A 23,687-nucleotide genomic window follows, 5' to 3' on the forward strand; every position below is an offset into this window, starting at 1 on the left:
ATGAATTTTGCATTCCTTTAACATACAATTTTTTTTATATTACTTTAATATTATTTTTTTATCTTTTATTTTTTCTTTTATTAAAATATAAAATTTATTTTTTATAACTATTTTATTTATGTGAAATGAATTTAAATATGAGTAATGGTACTGTAACATATTTAACAAAGAATAAAATATCATGAAAAATATAAACTTTTATATTTTTTTAAAAAAATATATCAAATAAATATAAAAAATTTAAGTGAAAAAAAATTATTTTTCTTTTAAATATATATCATCTAATCATTAATCAATTTAAAAGGAACTCAAAATAATCATCAATACTGTAAAAGATAACTTTAGCAGCTAATCAGATTCTATCTAACTAATTATCTTCTTTCTCTGTCTTTTTTGTTTATCTTGGCTAACCATCTTCACACAGTAAACTTGTTCTAATTTTTCTCAATGTACAAGAGACAAGATTAGTGGCAGATTCCACAGACTCCATAGTTAACTTGGCTGTAGGAGAAGCATTGACAAGCATCTGAAGTAGCATTGTAAACAAAGACCCTCCTTCTGTTCCTTTTTCATCTTGCTTTGACCTAATCACCAATGGCCTTTCCTCAACCCCATCAGGAAGAATTGAGAATCCTGACGGCAAAATGGTAAGATTGCTTGAATCACATCCTGTCAGCACAGATTGAAGACCAGCAAAATCCACAAGAGCATATGCCACCATTGATTCATAACCACTTGTGCAGCTATCTTGCAGTACCCACACACTGTTCTCTGTTGATTCAATTTTCTGCCAAGTAAGAGGAATCAGATGCTTAACCACTAACCATGTTTTAAATTCTTTCTGTAATTCAATCCAAAAAGGTAGATATGGTAGTAGAAACACTTACATGGATGTTTACAGCATTGCCTCGGCCTTTTCCTTTAGCTAAATTTGCAATAGACTGCACTGACCCACCACAGGACATCATATCCCACTGTGATAAAGATAATTGACAGCAGTCAACACAGTGGCCCCATTTGCAATTATTACTCACCAAACTGCATAAAATTGCTGCTATAGATATATGTATAGAAAGACAGAAGGTGGTGGATCCACTTTTTTGGAACTCCGCAAACTTTCTATTATCCAGATGCATCTAACTCTAATGGAAATAACAAAAAAAGTATTGTTGTGTTGTGACACTATTAATATTTCTGTTCACATGAAAAAGAAAATGTTTTTTAAATGGATTTCACTGTCTGAAACAATAATCCTTAACATCTAGCCTAGGAATATGAAAAAGAACAGCAAAACATAGAACGGTTGTGTTAGAAATAATATGAGTTATAAAGTCCTATGTTGACAGAAATGACGAGGTTGCACCAGATTTGTACCTCACTTCGACGAGCTTCATCCCTCAAGAAATCAAACAGTGCATTGGGAGAGACAGGAAGCCACACAGAAGAAACTGCAGACAAGATAACCCCAAGAGGTTCACCAGGGTCATTCAAGTTCTTCCTAGAGCTAATCCTTATGTCTTCTCCTGTTTTACTCGTGAACTTGGTCCACGTATGGAAACTCGATGCACCAATTGCATGGCAGAAACTCCATGTCATTCTTTGTGCCAACTTTAAAATGCTTTTCCTCCCGGCCAACGTTGCAACACCTATCATTTAATCATCATCATATGTTAAAAGACTTTGTAGGAACATTTGTTGTATCCTTTGTTTAATCTGTCAACCAAAGCCTCCTTGGAATTCAGTGCTCACCAGTTGAATCCTTTGTAGGAACATTTGTTGCCATGTTAAAAACCAGACGCTCGCATTGAAGTTGTAGTGTTGTTATCCAATGCCTTGCCCCAAAAGCTAGACCACTGTTGACAATGGTTCGGTACAATGTGTGGATTGTGCTCTTCTGGCACTCCAAGTGCTCCACCCATATCACCTTAAACCGAAGGAAACATCAATATATATATATATATATATATATATATATATATATATATATATAGTATGATCAAATTCACATAAAATGTTAAAGACATATAGTATGATCAAATTCACATAAAATGTTAAAGACTTTTTTTTCATATACCTTGCAGTGGCCGTTTGACTTATCCTCAATAATGCAACCAGATGGGCGTTTTCTGCATTTCTCAAGGGATGCGTCAATGTTGTGTTCAACTTTGTCTATAGATACATCAATTATTGCCCACTGTTCATCACTCAGCTGTTTGCAGCACCTCACAAAATACACTTCTCTGGTGGGCACCATTGGAGTGAGCATTTGCAGCTCAGCAAACATCTGCAGCCACAAGGTCATGCTTATTATTATTAAGACCTTTCATGTCAACAAAACAACCTCGTTCCTTTACTTTGATGGAGAAAGTCTCATTGTCATTATTTTCCACGTCTAAGGACCTGAACAATAGTATCATGTTTGTCTTGCTATCCTGATATGTTGAATAGAGAATAAAAGAGAATTTCCACAATACTATAGATGTGACTAGGGAGAGAAAGATCTTTTTCTGGTGATAAAGAGGGATGGAGTGAGAGATTTTGTGTTGGATTCGGTATTGGGAAATGCGAGAAAAAGTGCCAAGAATTTATATAATTGATGTATGTTTGATCATTTCTGTGTATTCTTTTAAGCTTTTTATGTCCTTATCAACATTTTCTGAGAGACAAGGCTATGTTAACAGTAGAGAAAAAAAGGCATCTGAACTTGCATTTCCCAACGATGCATAATAAAACGTTATCTGTTAAGAACATTAAACTATAATCATAATCTAAATGCAGCTAAAGTGTCTTATGTTTTTGGTTTTTTATTCTTAAACTAGAATAACAGTTGGTTGAAAATTACAAGAGTGGGAAGGGTCACTTTAAAGAGAAGTCCTGTCTGTTTCTTGTGCTTGTCATTTGGACCACTTGAACAAATAAAAAAGATCCACGTTTTAACATGAGGACGAAATGAATGGTTCAAGATAAACGAGGCACCTATTTTGTACGTATCTGTAGTTTATGACTACCTAACACTGCGAAATTAAAACATCTTCCCTCTTACCAATTGCACTGCACCATTCCTGTTGGAACCTTCTCCATTGCATATAACATCAACAGTGGCAGCCTTTGATATCAAGCATGGAAACATTTCCTTCCACTGATTCTGCAAGGAGAGAAATACTTATATTCGATCTTTATTTGAAGCACATTCATATGGAGCAAGAGTTAACACAAATATATCTCATGGTAATTAACATCACCAATGAAACATTATTCTTTATGTATATTGATACACCCTCGTACGTGTCTTACACTTACCACATCTAAAAAGGTTTGGAGTAGATGAGGGAGATCCATAAAAACAACCTCGGAGTCTCTCGAGGCTTCGATGAATGTCTTTGGCTTATCACTGCTCGAATTTTTAACTGCGAACTCCTTCACATATTCATCATAGTTAAGTATTTCACGACTTGTTTCAACGCTACGAACCCACAATGGTTCTCCCATGTTTGCCATCTTTATGAGCTCTTCAGTTGCCCGGTTAACTATTTCCATTATCCTTGATTTCTCGAGCCCAAAAACTCCATTGTAAAAGTCCAAAGAGCTTCTGTTCTCTTCCTCGTCATGACCAGCAGAAGATGCAGGAGACGTTGGTGAACATTTTCCTAATGTTGCTCGGAGTTTCTCTACCTACATAAGGATTAATTAATAAGATTTTATGCACACATTGCTATGTTTTCTATTTCAATGTTCCTTGTATTTGGAGTACATACACATTACCTCAGCTTTGAGTTTGACATTTTCAATAAGGAGTTGCTTTTCTTCAATGGACATGGAAGCATCTATGGTAGCCGTTACCATGCCACAATTGGGGCAACAAGATTTTCTGATGATCTCTCGCATGGCCTTGTTTTCTTCCTTCAGTTTGTCTAATTCTGTCTTCAACAATGAGTTTTCATGGCGCTCTTGTATTGCCTGCAAAATTGGCAATGGTAATAACATACTACTTTATTTGAAAATGCATTATTCCTGAGGAAAAAATTAGGTGAAAAATTTAAGATACCTTGATTTGCGTTCGACGATTTTGGAACCAAAACTTGACTTGCCTTGGAGCAAGGCCAAGTTGCTGGCTGAGTTGTTGCCTCTGCTTTTCATCAGGATGTGGTGATTCCTTGAAAAGCCTACATCAGTACATTATTCATGTCAGCTGACAGCTTTGTTTGCTGTCTTATCTTTCACTACAAGCTTCGTATCAAGGCTGATCCAACAACAATTAATGTACAGATCGAATTTAATAATGCAACGACCACGAAATCAAGTGAAAAGAGAGGCAAAGTGCTTTACATTAGCATAAGATAACAAACTAACCGACAAAGCAAAAGTACTTAAAAATGATAATTAAGCAAAGCTTTAGCTTTAATCACCATCTTTTCGCTTTGACCATATGATGTCGATCGCAAACTTTTCCCATAATTTTTGCAGTAGTACGTCACACATACCAGTTATTTCTATATATAAACTATATATACTTTAAAACCCACTTGCAATGTCGGTATGTGAATTATTTAACTTTGGAAGAAACCATTTCATTGTTACATACACTGCCACCACTTTTAGCTAACACCTAACATTTTCGTGCAGATCACACGTATTACGACAATCATGTTGGAATTAACTACTACAGTGTTGTTATAAACAGTATCTCAGTATTCAACATTAAAAACTCGAATTCAATAATGTTTCTTGATCGATTGTGTGCAAAAACAAAATGATCGCACAACTCATAAGCTGATAATTCATCAGAAAATCTTCTTATAATCTTAATTCTATGTCTCTCTCTCTAACAATAAATATATAATGCTCAGTCTCGGTGATACTTTATTCAATACGAAATTAATATACGTAGACATATACGGAGAGAGATTACGTACGCTTCCATTTCTCTGATCTGTTCAACGGTGTGTCTGTGATACTTCCTCTTCCTCTTCTTACTCCTATCACCATCATCGTTGTTCTCATCATCGTCTTCCTCATGAGCACCTTCTCCATCAAAATCTTCTTCTGACCTGGATCTCACAGGTCCTGAGTTGTCACTGCTAATCTCAACAGTGTCCTCTCGCCGGACCTCAACGCCGTCAACCACCATGCCGGACGTCGTCGCCGCCTCCTCGGCATGCCGGAAAATCCCAGCCTTCACATCCAATCAAACAGAAAAAAAAAACAACAAAAAGTAACTGTAATTAGTTTAATTTAATTTCATACACACTATATACATAAATAAATAAATATATGCATATATACATACATATATATATATATATAGATATATAGATATATAGATACAGGAAGTTGATTACTTACTAGGCTAAGAGAGAGAGTTGGAGAAGAAAACAAGTCTTTGGTGTGAGGTGGTGTGTTTGACATGTTAACTCCCATTGGCAAACACGTTTACTGTGCTTTCTGTGCTTTCGGTGTTCTTGATGATGTTTTTTTAAGGAGCGAAAATGGCGAATGTTTTTTTTTTTTTTTTCTCTGTGAATGGGTGAAAATGATGTTTGGTTTTAAGGACTCTTTCTCATGTTGCACGCTCTTATTATTCTTTTCAAATAAATATAAAAACAGACTGTCAGAACAAATTGTGTGAAAATAGAGAGATATTTATTACACAAAATATTATTTAATGAAATAAGAGTTTATTGTATAGAATTGTTTCTAGAATTTATAGTGTTGTCATTAATATAGTATGTGTAATTAATTTTATCAGTATTTCCTAATAAAACTTAATGCGTAAGTATTTAATTATTTAATGGCTAGATGTAGAAATGGTAAATCAATAAGTCTATTTTATTGTGTGGAAATTATTTCTTGAAATTTTAATAAAGTCATTATATCTAGAATTTAAGTTATTTAATTTTTGTATTATTTTTAATAAAATTCAATGAAGGTCAATTTATTGTGTTGCGTTATTCTTTGAAATTTTAGTGATGTAAAATATAGATACTGTTTAAATTATTTAATTTGTTAGTATATTTAATAAAAATTAATTTTTCATTATTACTGATAAATTTAATATTTTATTAATCGATCTCGATGAATTTAGATAAAGAGTTTAATAGGCATTAATATATAAATATTTGATGACAATTAATCGGAAATGATTTGTATATGTGTTTTAAATTAGTTGTTATAAAAAAAATGATATACTTTGAATGAATAATAGTGTACCAAAATAGTGTTAATATAATTTCCTTGTTTGTAATTAAATACTAATTAATAAGTGTGTTAAATATTTATTCTTTAGAGATTAAAACACTCAAATAATTATGCTACATATCAATTTTTAGTTTAATATAGTGTGATGATATTATAAATATTTTTAGTTTTTTAATTAATTTTAACATAAATTTATGGTTTGATAATATATATACTATTACTTTTTCCAACATAATTTAAAATTCATATTTCGAACAATAAATTATAGTTTTATGAAGGAAAAGTTCTTTTCCATATTTTTAACATATATATAGACATTTAATTTGTAGGAAAATAAAAGTATAAGTTGTGTAATAAAAGTTATTACTTTAAAAATATAAGTTATTATTTTATGCATGGTAAAAAAAGCATTGACTCTGTTATTATATAAACAGACACGTTATTTAATTTTCTCTGTCATTTTCGTAAGTAATTTCTTCTAATAAATTATTACATTAATTATTTTATTAAAATATTTAATCATTTTAGTCTATTAGATGTAATTATTTTTTTCTTTTTCATCAGTCACAAAGATCAGAGAATTAAAATGTTTTGTTTTAAAAGGTAAAAGTCTACTGTTCTCGTTTCACATATTAATTATTTAAAGATAACCTTAAAGAAAGTACTGCTGCAGTTAGAAATAAATTTAATGCTACTTTAAATTAACTGATTTTTTTCAATAGACATGAATTAATTACAAGTGTATTGTATGTAAGACCTGATAAAGTAATAAATATTTTCAGTAAAAAAATTAGGGTATAAATATATATATATTTAATATTTTTTGCATGCATTAAAAAAATATTAAATAAGATAAACCTGTGTGTTGGAATTGTACTAGATCAGAATGAAAGTCAGAAAAGTGGACACGGACACTAACTCTTTGTCATTTCTTCTGTTCGATCATAATCATACTTTATACTTTATGAATATGAATTATTTGGAATTTTTTTTCCAAATGTATTTATATTTATGAGTAACTATGAGTATTTTTTTTAGTATTATGAAATTTAAATAAAAGGTAAAAAAATATGAGTCATGTATTTCTAACAAAATTAAATCATTTTAAAACATATTTTGCTTTAACATTAAGAGATGTGGGGGTCTTATATTATTATCTTTTATGGGATCATTTTATTTCACTTTTAAAAAATAATCATGTGGAGTTTTTATGAAAGAATGAAAATTTAGTTTTTCTTTTTTTACAGTAAAGATAACTTTTAAAAAAATTATTTAATGAGATACTATTCAAGATAATTTGTAATAAGTTAACCTTTTATAATTAAATTTTACAATAAATCAATAATAATAGTTATTGATTAGAAATACGAATTAATATATCGTTTTATATAATAAAAAATTATATTTGAGTTTGTTTCAATATATATATATATATATATATATATATATATATATATATATATATATATATAATAAAGATAAGTGAACGAATGGTTTTTTAACTTGTATCAAGTATATTTTATTAAATGTAACAATTGACTTAATATGACTTTGATTTACAAACAAATCATAAAATTAAATCATTACTATGTGAGTTCATATATTTACAAATATTTTGGTTATAAAAATTCCTTCTTTGGTTTTTTGCCATCTTATATTCAATTATGTAACTTGTAAATTAATATCAAGAATTGTATATAAAATATTACTCATAATTATAACACATTGTTATGTAACCATAATAACATCCAAATTTAAAACTCAATAGAAACATAATTTACTTAAAAATAACTAATAACTCATTTTTATCTTTTCAAGTCATTAACAACATAAATAATCCACGTATAATCATCAACATTTACGCATTATCAACATTCATCAAAATTTATTTCAATATACAAAACATTAATTCAACAATAATAAATGTAAAAATTGATTCAATAAGTCAGCTACAATTTGATACAACATTACGTCAATTTTTGTGTTCGAATGAGAAATGATCCAAAAGTTAGATAAAAATAAAAAATAAACTTCTAACTTATTTTCAAATAATTTAATTTACAACCTTAATATATTATTACATATTTAAGCTGAAAAAATTATTTTATTCCACTTAAATATCGCATATAGCCACAAAAACCTTGTAAATGTAAATTAAACTAAAAAAAGGTTTAAGGTTTAAAAAAGATATTTACTTTGATTTCAACTCTAATCGATTAGAATTTATTTTTATTTTAATATATAATTGAAAATCATCTTGAAAACCTTAGAGGGATAAAAAAATAATTGAGATAAACTAATGAAATAGAAATAAAGTGATTTATAGGATGAAAGAAAAAAAAACGCCTGAAAAACTAAAATATATAAAACAAAAACAAATTTCATAACGCAAATCAAACACATTTTTAAGTTTTTTTCTTCGCATCCCGGTGATTTTATTTTATCTTTTATCTTTAACAGGTTTTATTCATAAATATTTGTGAATAAAAAAAACTTGTTATACCACGTTATAAATTATTTCTCATCATATGAAATGTAATGTATAAATTAGAAATGTTCATTGACTATAGAACTAATCATAATTAAAACTATTTATTTATTATAAAATTTAATTACATGGTATAAATATTTATCTTCCATTAATGGATGCTTGCTTATTCTATGAGAGTGAGAAAGAGAGGTGAATTTAAGATATAAAAACAAAAGAGAGAAACTTGCCAATAATTTTTTAATATTTTCTTTCTCATTTTGTCTTTTTTGTTGGCAGGCAAGACAAATAAAAGAGAAAGTCTCATTTGATGAGATTGACAGTTAGATATGTTTCCTTTTAATGGACGGATAGATATGCTACGTTTAACAACTTCCACTGTTCCACAACACACTTAACTAACCATTATTAAGTCTTATAAATGTGTGCATAAACGTAAAAGCTTAATTAAATTTTAAATTTCTTATAAATTTAAACTTTTTAATTAATATTTTATTAAGTGTTTTTGGATTGATAAGGATTTAAAATGTTTTAAAGTATTTAGAGTTTAATTTGTAACGTTCCAATTTTAATAGCTTATAATAAGATATTACAATTTTAATAAACAAAGTAGATAATATATGTGTATAATATTATTATAATTATCTAAAATAATAATCATAATAATAAAATACATCTAAATAAAATATATCTAAATAAAATATATCTAAAGTAAGTAATGAAAATTATTAGACTACAAAAAAAAATATCAGGCATTATCATTGTTTTTTATTATAGATAATTCAACATTTTGACATGAATAAAATGATCAAAGAAATACATAAACAATGCAACACAAAATAATATAATCATACAATTTTACATTTTAAGGTATACATAACTTAAAATAATACAATTAACTTTCCTTGTCACATATAAACTTGTTTTAAGTAATCTCAAATCTCTTCCAACTCATAGGATGTTTTATTCATATCTACAAACTACAGAAACACGATTAGGACACAAACTTAAAAATATTGATCAATAGAAACTTGTATAGAAAACTCAAACACTACATGTTAAGCAAAAAGATCACATGCAAAAAAATAATATAAAGTTGAAACTCAACTTACAACTGATCCAAATTGAAGAACTCGTCACAAAAATCAATTATATGGTATAAATTCTTTGACTAGACAAACAAAAAGGAAAAACCCTTAAAAAGTAAAATAACTCTAAAAAAATAGTTTACGAAGACATGTATTTAAAATAATATAAATCATTCATAATAAAACTATTTAAATTAAAACCGTTTAATATTAAAATAATCAAATATTACTATTTTTAAACCATGATCACTTCTAAAATTTCATTTTCTAAGTTTTTATCTAATTTATTTATTAGTCAAATATTATAGTTATTTTTTAACTCGTAATTTACTTATCTAATATACTATTATTATTATTATTATTTAGTATTATTATTATTATTCAAGTAATACGTTTTTAATATAAACAACTACCATCGTTTTAAATATTAAGTGTATATTATTTTATATCAAACAAAAATATATATATTTTTAAATATATGAAAAGAAATAAGTAAGATCAGATAAAATATCAATATACCACTCAACTAATAAAAATTTTAAATAATAGAAATCCAATTAAAAAAAAATTGTTAATACTTAATGAATTAAAATAATTAAATCGTAATTTAATTCAAAATACACAATTTTATAATAAATTCAAAACTTAATTAAGATAAGTTTAAAATAGACTTTGAAAATTAAGCAACCAAAATGAAATTTTAACTAATAAAGTAGCCGAATTAAATTAATGATAAATTAAAGAATATAATTTTATACCAAGTGTTTTATTTTTAGACTTCTAGTGTCACTTTAATCTGCTGTCCACGCTTCTAATAATTCAATTCATTTACTTAGTCACGAGTCACACAGAAGATAAAGAAAAATAGAATCTGTGACCAATAATATCATGTAAATTTATTACAAAACTAAGGGTAGTTTTATTCAATAACTATTTGTCTTTACCACATAAATGCTCCCAACAATTTATTTATTTTTTCTTCAAAAGAAAAATCTATGAAATTAAAAGTGACTATGTGATCCATAAAAAGGTTTGGTGTAATATTTTTTAAATAATTATGAAAATTAAATGAAAAATAAGAAGAAAAAAAGCATAAAGTGTTTGCCTTTTATTTAATATTAGTTTGATAGATAACTTTTTCTTCTTTTTTTTATTGGTTTAATTAAGCATTAAAACTATTTTTCATAAATAGACTTGAGAATCTCTATCTTTTAAGAAATAAAACGACATTTACTTGATTTTTCATGTCAATTGAATATAATATTTAGTGTGTCTTGTCACATTCTATATCAACATTTAATTATAAAAGTCAATATAGAAGATGAATTTGAGTGATCAACTTGTCTTTCTAACACTTTTTACAAAATTATTTGATCAAAGTGAAATCAAACTCAAATTCTTCGAAAAAATTTAACTCGAAATTTATAAATAAAAACACAGAGACATAACAAAATATAATTAACCAATATATACCAATAAAGTTGACAAATATTTTAAAATTGTATCATTATTATTGAAAAATATTTTTGATGATATTTTTCAATAAAACTTCATTTAAAATAAGTTTCAGATTCATCATGCACCATATTTCAACCAACATTTTGTCCAAAACTTTTATAGCGTGAGGTCCACCTCACTTACTCTATATCACATTATATTAAAAGCATATGCACCATTCATGAATGATAAAGAAAATGTAAATTAACTATAAAATATCTCAGAACAATGAAAAACATATTATAAGAAATAATTTCTATACACTTTGTTTTCTTATATGAAATTAGTGTTTACAAAGTTATTAGAATACTTCACTTAATTAATAAATTGTTAATGTTAAAATGTATATTTGAGTCTTTTTAACTCTACAAAATTAGTTTGAAAATGAGATTTTCTTCTTTTATATATATATATATATATATATATATATATATATATATATATATATATATATATATATATATATATATATATATATATATATATATATATATATATATATATATATATATATTATGAAATCGGTTTATCTTTTGGCTTGAAATTTTTCACAATTAACAATGTGTATGAATGATTTATATTAGATAAAAAAATTAATAACATATTTGATAAAAATAAATAAAATGAACAATATATAAATATACAGATTAAAGAGCCGTTAACTTATTATATTAAAATTTTAAATTATAAATGATGTTTTAATATTTTATATGAACTTAGTTTATTCAACCTGTTTAATATCTCTCACTTGATAAATTTAACAATAATAATATAAAGTTGTTTCTTTAATTGATTTAAGAAGAAAATTATATAAAGTTTACAATGAAAAACTATTGCAAAATTGATGACAAATAAATATAAAATGAAGTTATGTTTTTCTCTATTACAATAATTATAAAATAATTAAATCAATAAAATTATATTATTTTTCTCATATATTCACTTTCTTCTAAAAAAATTTCTTTTCTATTTCATAAGTTTCCATCTCTAATCTAAAGAAAAAGAATGAGATGTGATTAAGACAAGTGATATACAAACAAAAACACATTCATTATATTAATTATGTAAAATCAACTCTTAATAAATTTGAAAAAGAAATAAATCTATCACAATCTTATTAGGTCGATATATAAAGTTTGAGAAACCCTATTTTCACACGTAGGATGGTCACCCTCTCAATAAATGGTTATTTTCATATGAAAAGTATATATTTATAAACCTTTTATGTTCAAATAAAGAACGTGTTTTTTTTCTTATACAAAGAATAGAAAGTGATGAAGTAACATTTAACTACACTGCCTAAACATTTAAATTTGTATAAATATATATATATATATATATATATATATATATATATATATATATATATATATATATATATATATATATATATATATATATATATATATATATTGTACCAGGGAGTACAGGACGTCGTACGGAAGGACGCCCACAGTAGAACGTCTGCCCAAAGTAGAACATCCGCCCAAGAGCTGGACGTCCGCCCAAGAGCTGGACGTCCGCCCAAGAGCTGGACGTCCGCCCAAGGAGTGGACGTTCGCCACAAGAGCTGGACGTCCGCCCAAGATGGGACGTTCGTCCAAGATGAGACGTTCGCCCAAGAACTAGATGTTCGCCCAAGGACTGGACGTCCGCCCAAGAGCTGGACGTCCGCCCAAGGAGTGGACGTTCGCCCAAGAACTAGATGTTCGCCCAAGGACTGGACGTCCGCCCAAGAGCTGGACGTCCGCCCAAGGAGTGGACGTTCGCCCAAGAGCTGGACGTTCGCCCAAGGATTGGACGTCCGCCCAAGGATTTGACGTCCGCCTAAGAGCTGGACGCCCACCTAGGATAACATCCCTGACCAACCATCATTCCCAACCGACGCACTTTATTGATTACACGGTTATACGCTAATGACACATTAAGTCTTTAATGAAGATTAAGGTATTATTGGGCCGTTTCCAGGCCCCCTAAAGGTAAAAGCCCATTACGATCAGTATAAATAAAGGTCTCAGGTATGATTTCTGGACAGATTGCTTAGAACGCAACACATGCATGCATTATTCAACGCCCTGTCATATTACTGACTTGAGCGTCGGAGTGCCTTTAGCAGGTACCCGGCCCCTCCCCAGCTTGGAGCAAGGAGCAGCGCCTGGAACAGGAGGGCGTCCGCCCGGCTTGGAGCATGGAGCAGCGCCTGGAACAAGAGGGTGACCGCCCGGCCTGGAGTGAGGAACAGCGTTCGTCCATCACGGCACCGTCCGCCCGGTCTGCATCAGCTGGAGAGAAGTGTCCGCCCGTTTCCAACGTTCGTGATCGCTCATCCGCCCGGCTCCAGCGTTCGCCATCAGTCGTCCGTTCGTTCAAGTGTGTTTTAACAGGGTCCGCTCGGATTCAGTCGAACCCGTCCGTCCTCGACAGTAAGTTTATATGTTTTAACAGGGTCCTCACCGACACAGTCGAAACATATATATATATATATATATATATATATATATATATATATATATATATATATATATATATATATATATATATATAACTTTCATCATCTTAAATGTTATTGTTTTTTTTTAATTTATTAATAACTAAGAAGGAAGTTTTTCTAACATGTTAACGAGTGTTTCTAATCTTTTATCTTATATCCAAATTCATGTTTAAAAAATTGATCATCAACTTTAATTCTTTACCATGTTCATCGCTATTCTTTTACTAGCCTTGTGATGAAATATATTTCACTATTCAATTAATTCTATCACGATTATACTTTTTATTTTATGAATTTAAAAAAAAACATGAATAACACACACACACACATATATATATATATATATATATATATATATATATATTATTTTGTTTCTTATATTTTGGTTTGAGGAGATATTTTTCAAGCAAATGCTACGTGTTAAAGAGTATATAAAGAAAACACTAATTTAAAAAATTATATTTGATATTACTTAATTGAACTATTTTTTTAATGAATTGATTGAAATAAAAGAAACTCAAACCATTTAAAAAAATTAACATTTTGAGAAAAAATAAATATTTTTTTTGTATGTTCTTAATTAGTATTTTGATACACATCTTTACCATTTTTTATAATTAATTATGCAAAAAAAATAATAATATTAATATGTGAGATGGGTTGTTAGGTTTGGGACCACAGTTTTAGTTGGTTAAGCTTATTGACACACAATTCATACCGAAGTTTTGAAGTAGTTGCCAACCACAACACAACAATCTCAACCACGTATAACTTTCAATCATTTATCTCATCTTCCCACAAACTAACCAATTATGTGATATTTCAGGTCCCACCGTGTTAATTTATTAATAATTTTAAACTTCAATATAAACTATATAATATATATAATGCATAAATTATCCAAACATACAAATACTAAACTATATGTAAAAGTATTCAAAACATATAATCAGTTAATAATGTAGTACAATAATGTAGTTTTTTAATTCAAAAAAATATAATCAGTTACTTTGTATTTTACCAATAAGTTAGAAATGATAAATACTAAAAAAAATCTTATATAATTAAGTGAACTCTTAAAATATAAAAGATCAAGATATATTAAACTAATGGTTACAAATTTTAATATACTGTGTCTCATTGATAATTAGCTCATTTTCTTTTTCATCAAACCATTATATAACATTTCATGATTTAATATGTAATTACTAAATAAAATATTATAAATATTGACCGTACACAAAAGATAAATAGAAGTCATATAAAATATTACTACACAATTATCCATATTAATAACTCTAATAACATAGTATATGTATACAACATAGAAATCTTACACATTCAAAAGAAAAAAAAGAGGCTTTTATACAACTAATTAACTAACTAAATAATCATTTCGATGCGCTTTTGTTTTCTACTAAAGAATATCATCACCTAACTCGTCATTTGTTCACACCGTGATGTAATCATTGCAACAAAAACAACAAAGAAAAAGAAAGGGTAAACTAGTATATAAAAAAACTTCTTAAAACAATTGAGTCATAACAAATATTAGTTCAATATTTATAAAGTACTAAAATTCATAAAAACATACATAATAGTTGACTCTAGACTTAATTATTCTGATACATGCTTTTGACATAAGATCTCACTATATGTGTGCACACTTGTAGTAGTATTTATGTTTTGTAGAGTCATAAACAGAAGGGTTATCACCCTATTATTCACAAGGTTAGTCTCATAACGTCTAAGACCAAAAGTCTAGGGCTAAGACCTACTACCATTCTCTCTCCCACCTCATTCATCTATATATGAGTTGAATGACTGTAGTATATCAGATACCTACTTTTTGAACTCCCATATGTCAAAGTATACACTAAACATTACTACACACAAAATTTCCTTGAAATTCTCTGAACAACATTAATTATCATATATCATCATAACATACACTCTCATTTCCACATATATAGTCATCATACTCACAAGCATAATCAAAGATTATATAAATAAATCCAAATAGCAAAAAAGAAGAAACAAAACTAGTATACATACTGGTGCTTAGAGGTGGCACTCAATGTCAGACTTTTCACAATAAGGTGACAATCAATGATAGTCCTGACGCTCAACACCATTCTTCTTGCGAAATGTTGCACTCATCGATACTTTTTTGTCGCTTAGTGTCCTGGTGCCAAAATAGCTTTAGACCTGCAATGTAAAATGATGCTCAGTAATGCCCTATCATCACTTGACCCCAAAACATTTGCAAAAATGGTCGCTTAGTGATAAAAAGGGACACTCAACAGCCTGGAGCAAAATTGCTTCCAAACTTACACAACCAAACTTGTACTCAATGTCACACAAGTACTGCTCAACGCCATACCATATTTTAAAATACTTATTAATATATATATATATATATATATATATATATATATATATATATATATATATATATATATATATATATATATATATATATATATCATTACCTTTACATATATTAAAATATAAAGTAATTTGTTACATAATTTAAAATTATAGAGTAAAAAGTTACATTATTTCTAATAATATTTTTTCAATAAAGACAAAACGAATTTTACACTATAAAAAACAATATCATAATGTTAGAAACACACGCGTTCTTATAATTTTCTTAATAGAAAATATTGATTATTTTAAGTGGATAAATTAGACTGTAAAATTTAACTAATTTGGTTTAAAATTATTTGTGATTTAAATAAAATAGAGTATAAATATTTTATTAGTCAGAGTTAAGAAATAACAAATAAAAAAATTAACTATTCAAACTTTATTCAAAAGAAAAATTATTATTTTTTAAAAACTATATTATTTCTATTTTATCTCTTTATCTATGAGATTTTATGTTAATCATTCATCTCTTCTACTATTTCAATCTCTTCATATTTTCTATGATTCAAATCTATTAAGGAGATACCACTAGAAAGGTAAAATTAGTCTATTAATCAAAATTATGTTTGGAAAAAGATTTTTTTTTCTTTTATTGGGATAATTTATCGTTTTGTTTTTTGCATGCCTAGGTATACATGCTTATATATATGAGAGGTTTGATGAACATGTTTACATATGTGAGATTAAATGAGTAAAGATGAATTTATATTAATTTAGTATCTTATGATATTTTTAATTTGATAATTAGAATCTGTTGTATATATATTTTAGTTTCCTATGTTAAAATAGGACGTGTTGGGTTTCAATTTGTACTAATGTTTTAGGTAAGTGAAGTTACCTTAAATAACCTAATTGATGATTTGTTTTTGTTAATAAAGTTTTTTTGTAAAATAAAGTTGTATTTATGAAGTTAGTTGGTTACACGTGAATACAAAGTCCTTTGGTTGTATTTATTTATTTTTTTATAAATTTTTAACTGATTAAATATATTTAACTTACGAGTTAAGTGAATTAGTTTATTTTGCATATTTAAAAATATTATTATTTTTTAATCCATGAGAGTTGACTCATAATTTGAATCTATTTTAACATTTATAAATGTTTAGATACAAAAATTATTAAATTGTATTGTTTTAGTTAAATGAATAATAAAATATACTTAATACGAAATGACATATCATCATACATAAAATATACATAAAATACATATGAATTATATGATATGTGTTCCTTATCTTAGTAAAAATAAAATTAACATCTCTTAAACTCTTGAGAAATAAAATTTGAATAAAATATTAAATTACAATAACATAGTAGTTTATTGATTAATTAAAAAAATTCAAACCATAATTCATCAAACACCAACTCTAAACTTCTCTACAACTACCAAAATTGAAGAAGAAACATTGTAAGTTGAAGAAACTTACTTATAGTAAATGATTTATTTTCTAGTGTTCCATATCAGAGATGGAGAGGAGGAAAAATGAGAAGTGAAAAATAATTGGAGAAAAAGGGTTTTTTCTTTTGTTTTTATTCTAGAAAAATCAAATTATTTCATTGAATTGCAATTTGCACCCTTACTCTCAGTAATCTCACCCATTTTCCTTTTTTTCTACCGCAGCACAAACATCGTGACTTAATGCATATATAGTTTGTGATGGTCTGTTTTAAATATTTTTCTAAAATTAAATTAGAAAGAGGCGACATATCCACTCCTCAATTAATAAATATTTTATATTCTTATTTTAATGTAATTGCTAAACCTAATTCATAAATGTAATAAGTGTAAATGCAGCCACGGTCTATCCAAATTGAAATCAAATTCAGAAATCTACCAATATCTTATGTTAAAAATTCAAAACGTAGGTCTAAATATTAAATAAAAATAATAAAACAAAACACTATATAAACATGAAAACTCATTAATTTATAATTTTAAGATTTTAGATATTAATTTAAGATTTTGGATAAAAAATAATATCTATTTTTCATGTAATTGAATTTAGATTTTATTGATATTTTATCTGTAAAATAATATTATGCATTATGATAAACTAAAAACTAATTATGCAAATTTATCTGATGAATAAAACTACTAAAAAATAAATATAATTGATTATTTTAATGCAATCTTATTCTCTCATTTTTCTAATGAAGTGCTATGATGGCTTTCACACGTTTTTAAAAAAAATAGTTTTCTATATTTAATCTTTTTTAGCCATTTATCTTCTATTATTTGTTCTCCTCTTTTCATATCCATTCAATGGGTTTCTTTTGCAGTGAAGAACATACTTTAGTGATATGAACACAACGTAAGATGTTTTGTCCTTTTGTTGTGTGATTATCTCTGAAAAAATATAAGTTCATTTTATGATTTCCACTCCCTAACTTTTTATTCGATTTATTTATATTATCTCTCTGCCTCATTCTATTCTCCAAAAAAGAATGTACTAATTTCTGAAAAAAAAGTGTACTAATTTTTACAAAAGAAAAAGTTGTACAGTCTATGTAACAGTAATAGAGACCAACTTTATGGTTGGGAAGTTGAAATAAAATAATTTAGAAAAAGGTAAGACTTTTTAAAAAAAAAAATTATTTATTTATTTTAAATGTTTTGAATTTAGTCATATTATTTTATAAATAATAAGTTAATATGATTTTTTTCAGAAACTTTGCATGACATGTTATTGTAATATTATTTGATAGAATTAAATATGATTTTAGTTTTTTACTATATATATATATATATATATATAATTAATTAAAATTTGTCTTTTTTTAAAAGTTTATATAAAACTTTTCTATAAATGTTAGTAATATATGAAATACATATTCAAGTGTTACGAAATTAACTTTAATAATACATGGAATATTTCTTAAAGTTAACATCATCCAGAGAATATATTTCATAAAATGCTAAAATATAGATATAAGTTTTATATAATTTTTTTTGAAAAGGCGAATTTCAATTTTACATATAATTAAAAAACTAATAAAATATTTGTCATATTGGTTCTTCATGTTATGTTTTTATTTTTAATTTTGTCTTTTTTATTTTGAATACTATTTAATGCTTGTTTTTTAAAAGTTAAAATAATATAATAATTTTATCAATATTGCGATGACATAATTATTATTGTAATATTTATTATTTATGTCATGTGGATCAACTTTAATTATAATGTATCGTTCATTTTTCATAATAAGTTTTATTATAGTGACCTGTTACCATCAATTTAATAGAAGAATTATACATTAATTTAATTTTAAAAATAATGCAACCAAATTGAAAATACTCATGATAAAATTGACAAAATCAAGGTAATTCTGTCATAAAAGAGCGTATTTAGCCTAAAAATAAATATATTTAATTTGATTTGATTTGATTTTCTTCAATTTTTGTGGTGCACACTCCTTGCAGTGGAATATTCTGTCTTACTTAAACGTCTTTTGCAGCAGTAGAGTAATACAATGACAGTACAAACAAGGAAATCTTACTTTTGATTTCTGTCATCTGATTATCATTGGAGGCTCTGATTTCTGTCATCTGATTATCATAGGAGGGGAAACTTAGCCAAAGTTGTTGTCTTTTTTGTAATTTTGATTAGTGTTGTTCAAATGGCTTCCATTGTTGCAAGCTTGTTGCCACCATTGCTGCTCCCATCTAGAAATTCACAGCCAGGAACCTTCCCAACTTTCCCTGTTTCTCTTCTTTCAGGTAACCCTTTGCTTTTATTTTGCTTTTCTTTCAATGTTGAGATTTGTTCTCCCACAGACAGCATAGGGTTTTTAATTTTTCAAGCATACTTGGTTTAACTCAAAGTGGAATCCTTGAGAAGATGAACTGGGAAGTTTAGTTTCAAATAGAATTTTTTGATTATTTAGAAGGTATTCATAAAGGAGAAATAGTTAGGTTTTCCTCTGCATAGCTATTGTGGTCAAATGATATCATTGCCAAGGTTGAACTGTAAAACCATCTGCATGTATTTGGAAATTGGCATTTGTCTGTCTGTGGAAATTAAAATTTAACTGGAAATCTCAGTGTAAGTGATTTTTTGGCATGATTATGCACTCTGGCACTATGTACAACTCATGAGATTTTCGCATTAGGTTCTATTCTGCCATAATGTATGTTGCTTGGATACTTTTCATACATAAAGGGGTCAATTTTGATTTACATTGGCTCACTGTTGTGTGAAAAAAATTGCTAGCTTATTGATTACATACAACTTCGGCTGATTTGTGTTAGAGCGGGAATCTAAGTGTAAGTTCAAGTTTCACATTAGATAGAAATGAAAAAGTAGAGCACTTTGGTAAAAGATCCATTAACTCATTGTTTTAAGGTTTTCGATAGAAAATAGTGTTAATTCCTTATGGTTGGACTTAGATCTCATTGGTATTGTGTAGTTCCTTTGTTGGAGGGGGAGTGTACTAATGTGAAAGAGATTCATCTTTTAGGGGGAGACTGTTGGAATCCAAGTATGAGTCCAATTGTTTGTATCATTTATGTATCAGATTCTTGATTTTCATTCTGCTTACATCACAGGGAGACGGAGTAATGTTTCTTTGGTTGTGAAGGCTTCTGGGGAAAGTTCTGAATCTGCAACTTCCCTTACTGTTTTTAAGTCCGTACAGAATGTTGTGAGTTATTCCTCTCAGTCTTATCCATCTTGTCCCTCTTTCAAAGTGACACAGAAGGTATGATATACCTATGTTACTGTTTACTGGTTTTGAAACAGTGGGATCAACCTGAAGACCGTCTGGGACTTTTTGGGTTGGGATTTGCAGCTGTAGCAGCGTTTTGGGCGTCAACAAATTTGGTTGCGGTAACCTTTTCCACTTTCAGTGTTTTGGAATGAATACATGATTGAAATATTTTTGGATATGATGACATAGTATTAGATATTTCTTGTTCTGACAGCTATGCAACTTTTCTTAAAATGTGTAGGATACAGTAGTTTGCTACTGGATACAGTTGAAATTTGATAAGGCATAATAAATATATAATTGTCACCATTTTAGATCATTGTTAACTACTCATTTGCTTATTGCCTAGAGGTAAGAGTAGAGAGATTTCAAACTTATTCTGTTCTCGAGAGTCATCCATGCAGAGGATAATTTCTATTTTTGGGTCACCAAGAGACAGTGCTTCTATATTTCTCTCTTATGTACACTTTTATGTTCCGTATCTTGTTGTATTAGATTCTCATAGCATTTTTTAAAGGTTTGGATACTCCATTGATATGCATTGGTAAAAATTGTGATGCAAGTGCAAGTGCTTCATAGAGCATGGGCTGATATGGCCACTGCTACAAAAAATTGATCTGATGGTAGAAGAACAAATCCATTTGGGTTATAACAGTTGATCCACAAATAAATCTTTATTAAGGATTTGAAAAGCTCTTTTAAGTGAAAACTGCTTCACAATGACATTCCTTCTTCCTTTTTTGATTTGCCTGTTGAACCTGTACATATTTTTACTATGAAAAGTAAGTGTTCGTGGACTTTATTCAAAGGTTTGCACCCTGCTGATTTTGTTTTTGTCATTTTTGTTTGCAGGCCATTGACAAATTACCACTTTTCCCAGCTGTATTTGAACTAATTGGAATATTTTACTCTGTGGTAAGCGCTGTGCTGCATAATTGACTTGTGTTTCAATTAATGTCAGTTATTTAAATTTGGCAAGTGATGCAAACTTTTTCCTTTTATTTCAGTGGTTTACTTATCGCTATCTCGTATTCAAGCCTGACCGGTAAGTATATTGCTCCCCTTTATTCTGATTTTCATCATCACTTTGCTTAATATTAAGCACATACAAGATTAAGACCCCTGATCTCATTAAAAAATTGTGTAAAGTAAAAGAAAATTTTGAAATGGATTACATTTACAGTAAAAGGCCTATTGACCACTATATTGATTAATACTGTCATAAACTGGTGGTGATTTACTACATAATAAAGAGATTAATCTCACATAGTGAATTTTTTTCTTTTTATAAATTAGACCCTTCACTGATTCTTTTCAAGTTAAATCCCAGTGAAAAGGTTTAGCTTCTAGAGCACTCAGTTTGGAAGCAGCTTCACTTGATTTTTTCTGATTACAGGGAAGAGCTTTTTCAAATCTTGAACAAGTCAGCAACAGATATCTTGGGCCAGTAAAATGTGCTACCAAAATGCTATGCTAGATTGGGAGGAAAAGCTGGTTAAGGAGAGGGAGGGGAAAGAGGGATTTGACTGTCATCACTCCTATGCAAACTTCAATGCAAGGATTAACTATATGTTTAAAGATCAGTACATTATTACATCAATGAATTAAAGCTTACTTTTTTGTGCTGGGTTAGCTTCTTTGCATATAATTTTTAATGAAGTTCCCTTGAGCATAAAACTAATAAGAGTAATACTAGCCTAAATAATGCCCAGAAAAAAGGAATTGTTCACTTGAGTGCAGCAATCAATAGGTGAAGAACAGGGTTTTAAAAGATGGTCTATGTTTGATCACAATTTTAGCCACTGTGACTGTTTTGTAAGCATTCAATATTGCAACAAAATCGCCAGTGTCTAATTTAGTTGAACAAGTATATAATATGAGGGGTTGACCTAGAGATCAGGTAACTTACACTTACAGTTATAGGGACTATCTATCTTCTGAGATGTATCAATTTTTTTATTCATTTACTTTAAAGCTATCATTTTTCTACCTTTTTTATCTTCCTTACGCTTCAAATTCCTTCTATGTCAAACAATGAATTCGCAGTCACAGATGGGGTTGAGGTGTTTGTCAGCCAATTGATAAGGCTATTGCCAATTTGCCAACTTCCACCAACATGTGTTCATAATTTCAGCAAAAAGAAAAGAAAATCATTTGGTTCTTTATTCAAACAATGCCATCATCCACCTAGGTGGGTTGGTTAAGGATTGTGTGCTTTGCCTTTGCCTAACAATACCAACCTTGATTATGTCAAACTTGTTTATTTATGCATTCTTAAAAATTAACGTGTTGTGTCTGATAAATGCTTCTGTAATTTTCTGCGGTGAAAATATTGTTGTGTCTGATAGATTCATAAAACCAGGAGACTTATTCTATCCTAATCCTTATGAACTCCCATAACATAACCCAAATACATTAAGATTTTTGCCATAAATATGAAAAAGAAGAAGGAAGGCACTAGAAGAGTTTTGTCTGTGAAATAAAAGCACTTATTGGACCACTTGTAATTAGCTTATGAAGTCATTATTCTTAATTCTAAATAGTATTTTGGCATCTGCAAAAGGAAATGCTTGTTTTTATATAATTAATATTTATAACTAATTATATTTTGAGTATATACTGAATAATTTAAATTGTGATGTAAGATTTTATTTATTAATAATGTTTACAAAATTGAAATTGAGTGATAAAAGAAAAAAAATGATAGATTTAAAGTAAATAGAGCAAAAATATTAATTATGCATATAACAATAAAATAAGAGTAGTTTGAGCTAGTTACATTTTTTCA

The 23,687-nt window shown here is 28.0% G+C and overlaps 2 protein-coding genes across 2 annotated transcripts; one reads left to right on the top strand and one right to left on the bottom strand.

The window, feature by feature from the left end:
- Positions 1–288: 288 nt before the first annotated feature.
- LOC108320519 (homeobox-leucine zipper protein GLABRA 2) lies at positions 289–5,538 on the bottom strand. Its single transcript, XM_017551960.2, has 11 exons — positions 5,344–5,538; positions 4,914–5,173; positions 4,046–4,163; positions 3,763–3,957; positions 3,301–3,672; positions 3,044–3,145; positions 2,075–2,284; positions 1,750–1,924; positions 1,375–1,646; positions 888–974; positions 289–787 (listed from the first exon to the last, which is right to left on the bottom strand). The coding sequence occupies exons 1-11, from the start codon at positions 5,416–5,418 to the stop codon at positions 407–409; spliced, it is 2,247 nt and encodes a 748-aa protein (XP_017407449.1). The 5' UTR covers positions 5,419–5,538; the 3' UTR covers positions 289–406.
- A 14,110-nt stretch (positions 5,539–19,648) lies between these two features.
- On the top strand, positions 19,649–22,531 carry LOC108320503 (protein CURVATURE THYLAKOID 1C, chloroplastic). The gene is made up of 6 exons (XM_017551936.2): positions 19,649–19,910; positions 20,739–20,833; positions 20,932–21,018; positions 21,752–21,814; positions 21,907–21,944; positions 22,296–22,531. The coding sequence occupies exons 1-6, from the start codon at positions 19,811–19,813 to the stop codon at positions 22,348–22,350; spliced, it is 438 nt and encodes a 145-aa protein (XP_017407425.1). The 5' UTR covers positions 19,649–19,810; the 3' UTR covers positions 22,351–22,531.
- The last annotated feature ends 1,156 nt before the right edge of the window (positions 22,532–23,687 follow it).

This window comes from Vigna angularis, chromosome 9 (genome assembly GCF_016808095.1).
Source record: "Vigna angularis cultivar LongXiaoDou No.4 chromosome 9, ASM1680809v1, whole genome shotgun sequence".
Lineage (NCBI taxonomy): Eukaryota > Viridiplantae > Streptophyta > Magnoliopsida > Fabales > Fabaceae > Vigna > Vigna angularis.